We start from the raw sequence: 2,300 nt of genomic DNA, 5'->3' as shown, positions 1-2,300 counted from the left end.
CCCAGCTACTCGGGAGGCTGAGGCAGGAGAATTGCTTGAACCCAGGAGGCGGAGGTTGCAGTGAGCCGAGATCGCGCCATTGCACTCCAGCCTGGGTAACAAGAGCGAAACTTCATCTCAAAAAACACCAGTGCCATATTATCTTACACACAGACATGCAGAGAAGGTATGGATGCCAGATTTCAAAAACAAAAACCCCATGTACCTACTTAAATTTGAATTTCAGCTAAACAACAAATAATTTGTGTGTGTGTATATAGAGGCAGAATCTTGCTTTGTCACCCAGGCTGGAGTGCAGTGGCATGATTTTAACTCACTGCAACATCCTCTTCCCGAGTTCAAATGGTTCTCATGCCTCAGCCTCCTGAGTATCTGGAATTACAGGCATGTGCCACCATGCCCAGCTAATTTTTTTGTACTTTTAGTAGAGATGGGGTTTCATCATGTTGGCCAGGCTGGTCTCAAGTTCCTGGTCTCAAGTGATCTGCCTGCCTCAGCCTCCCATAGTGCTGGGATTACAGGTGTGACCACACCTGACCAAATAATTTTTTTTTTTTTTACTGTATGTCCCACATTTTATCTAGAAACGCTAAAAGAAGGCCTTCTTTAGATTATTGGAATAATAAGGACAATTGGCTTTCCTAAAACTTAAAGGGACATCTAAAATTTACTTATGTCGACATCAAAAAATTCCTGTTGGCCAGACGTGGCAGTTCACATCTATAATCCCAACACTTTGGGAGGCTAAGGCGGGGGAGGATCACCTGAGGTTGGGAGTTAAAGACCAGCCTGGCCAACATGGCAAAACTCTGTCTCTACTAAAAATACGAAAACTAGCAGGGCGTGGTGGTGCACACCTGAAATCCCAGCTACTCAGGAGGCTGAGGCAAGAGAATCACTTGAACCCGGGAGGCTGAGATTGCAGTGAACCAAAATTGTACCACTAAGCTTTAGCCTGTGCAACAGAGCAAGACCCCGTATTTTTTTTAAAAAAAAGTCCTATAAAGAAACCATTTAAAAAATCTAAATACGACATTAATATGACAAAAGCATAATATTTGGGCAAACTAGCAATAGTACTGGTATATGAGAAATGAATCAGGCCGGGCGCAGTGGCTCACGCCTGTAATCCCAGCACTTTGGGATGCCGAGTTGGGCAAATCACCAGGTCAAGAGATCGAGACCATCCTGGCCAACATGGTGAAACCGCATCTCAACTAAAAGTACAAAAAATTAGCCAGGCATGATGGTGCGTGCCTGTTGTCCCAGCTACTCAGGAGGCTGAGGCAGGAGAATTGCTTGAAACCAGAAAACGGAAGTTGCAGTGAGAAGGGATGGCGCCACTGCATTCCAGCCTGGTGACAGTGCGAGACTGTCTCAAAAAGAGAAATGAATCAAATAATAATAGAATGTCAACACTTTTTGTTCATTCCATTTGGGCATTGTCAGTGTTCAAGTAGACTACTGCCACAAAAAAAGGGGCCATCAGGGTGGCATGGATGAGAAATGAACTAAACCTGTAAGATTATGTGAGCTGGGCACGGTGGCTCACGCCTGTAATCCCAGCATTTTGGGAGGCCAAAGAGGGCAGATCGCTTGAGCTCAGGAGTTCGAGACCAGTCATGGGCAACATGGTGAAACCTGTCTCTACCACAAACACAAAAAATTGGCTGGACATTGTGGCCCATGTCTATAATCCCAGCTACTTGGGAGGCAGAGGCACAAGAATCGCTTGAGCCTGGGGAGGCAGAGGTTGCAGTGAGCCACTGAGATTGAACCATTGCACTCTAGCCTGGGCAACAGAGCAAGACCCTGTCTCAAAAATAAATAAATAAATATAAACCTATAAGATTATGTAATTGATTAGGTAGTCACAAACATAAATTACACTCAAGTACATAGGATATTCATTAAGAGTAAATTAACTCAAAAGAAGTTATTAAAATATTCAGCATCTAGTTCTTAGAAGAAAGAAAAAAAATTTTTCAGCATCAGCGCAAAACCAAACTTAAACTTTTGAATTCCTGACTCAGTATCTCCTGTCTTTCAAAGTAGAAAGCAGATGCTTACTGTCCTTGCTCAGGATCTTGTTCATTCAGCATGTCGAACAGAAACTGCCTTCGGCCTTGCTGCTCCTGTGGGTCCAGGTCTATTACTGTGTTAGGGGTAAGAGAAAAAAAGCAAAGAATCATATACTGCTGCAATGTGAGCCCCAAGACTCACAAGTGGTATTCATGGTAGTTTTCATAAAAAGATTAGGCTCCATGCCTGGATCTAGAATAACATGGACCAACTGCTTT

At 43.6% G+C, this 2,300-nt stretch overlaps 1 protein-coding gene across 1 annotated transcript in view; it reads right to left on the bottom strand.

Annotated features, from left to right (window-relative positions):
- RPGRIP1 (RPGR interacting protein 1) overlaps nucleotides 1-2,300 on the bottom strand; it is a 90,607-nt gene that overhangs the window by 8,298 nt on the left and 80,009 nt on the right. The window contains exon 22 of the mRNA XM_037744282.1: nucleotides 2,071-2,155. Within this exon, the coding sequence (XP_037600210.1) occupies nucleotides 2,071-2,155 (85 nt within the window). The remainder of the gene's footprint in view (nucleotides 1-2,070; nucleotides 2,156-2,300) is intronic.

This window comes from Cebus imitator, unplaced genomic scaffold, assembly GCF_001604975.1.
Source record: "Cebus imitator isolate Cc_AM_T3 unplaced genomic scaffold, Cebus_imitator-1.0 Scaffold170, whole genome shotgun sequence".
Classification (NCBI taxonomy): domain Eukaryota; kingdom Metazoa; phylum Chordata; class Mammalia; order Primates; family Cebidae; genus Cebus; species Cebus imitator.
This window is presented reverse-complemented; position numbering and strand designations above follow the sequence as displayed.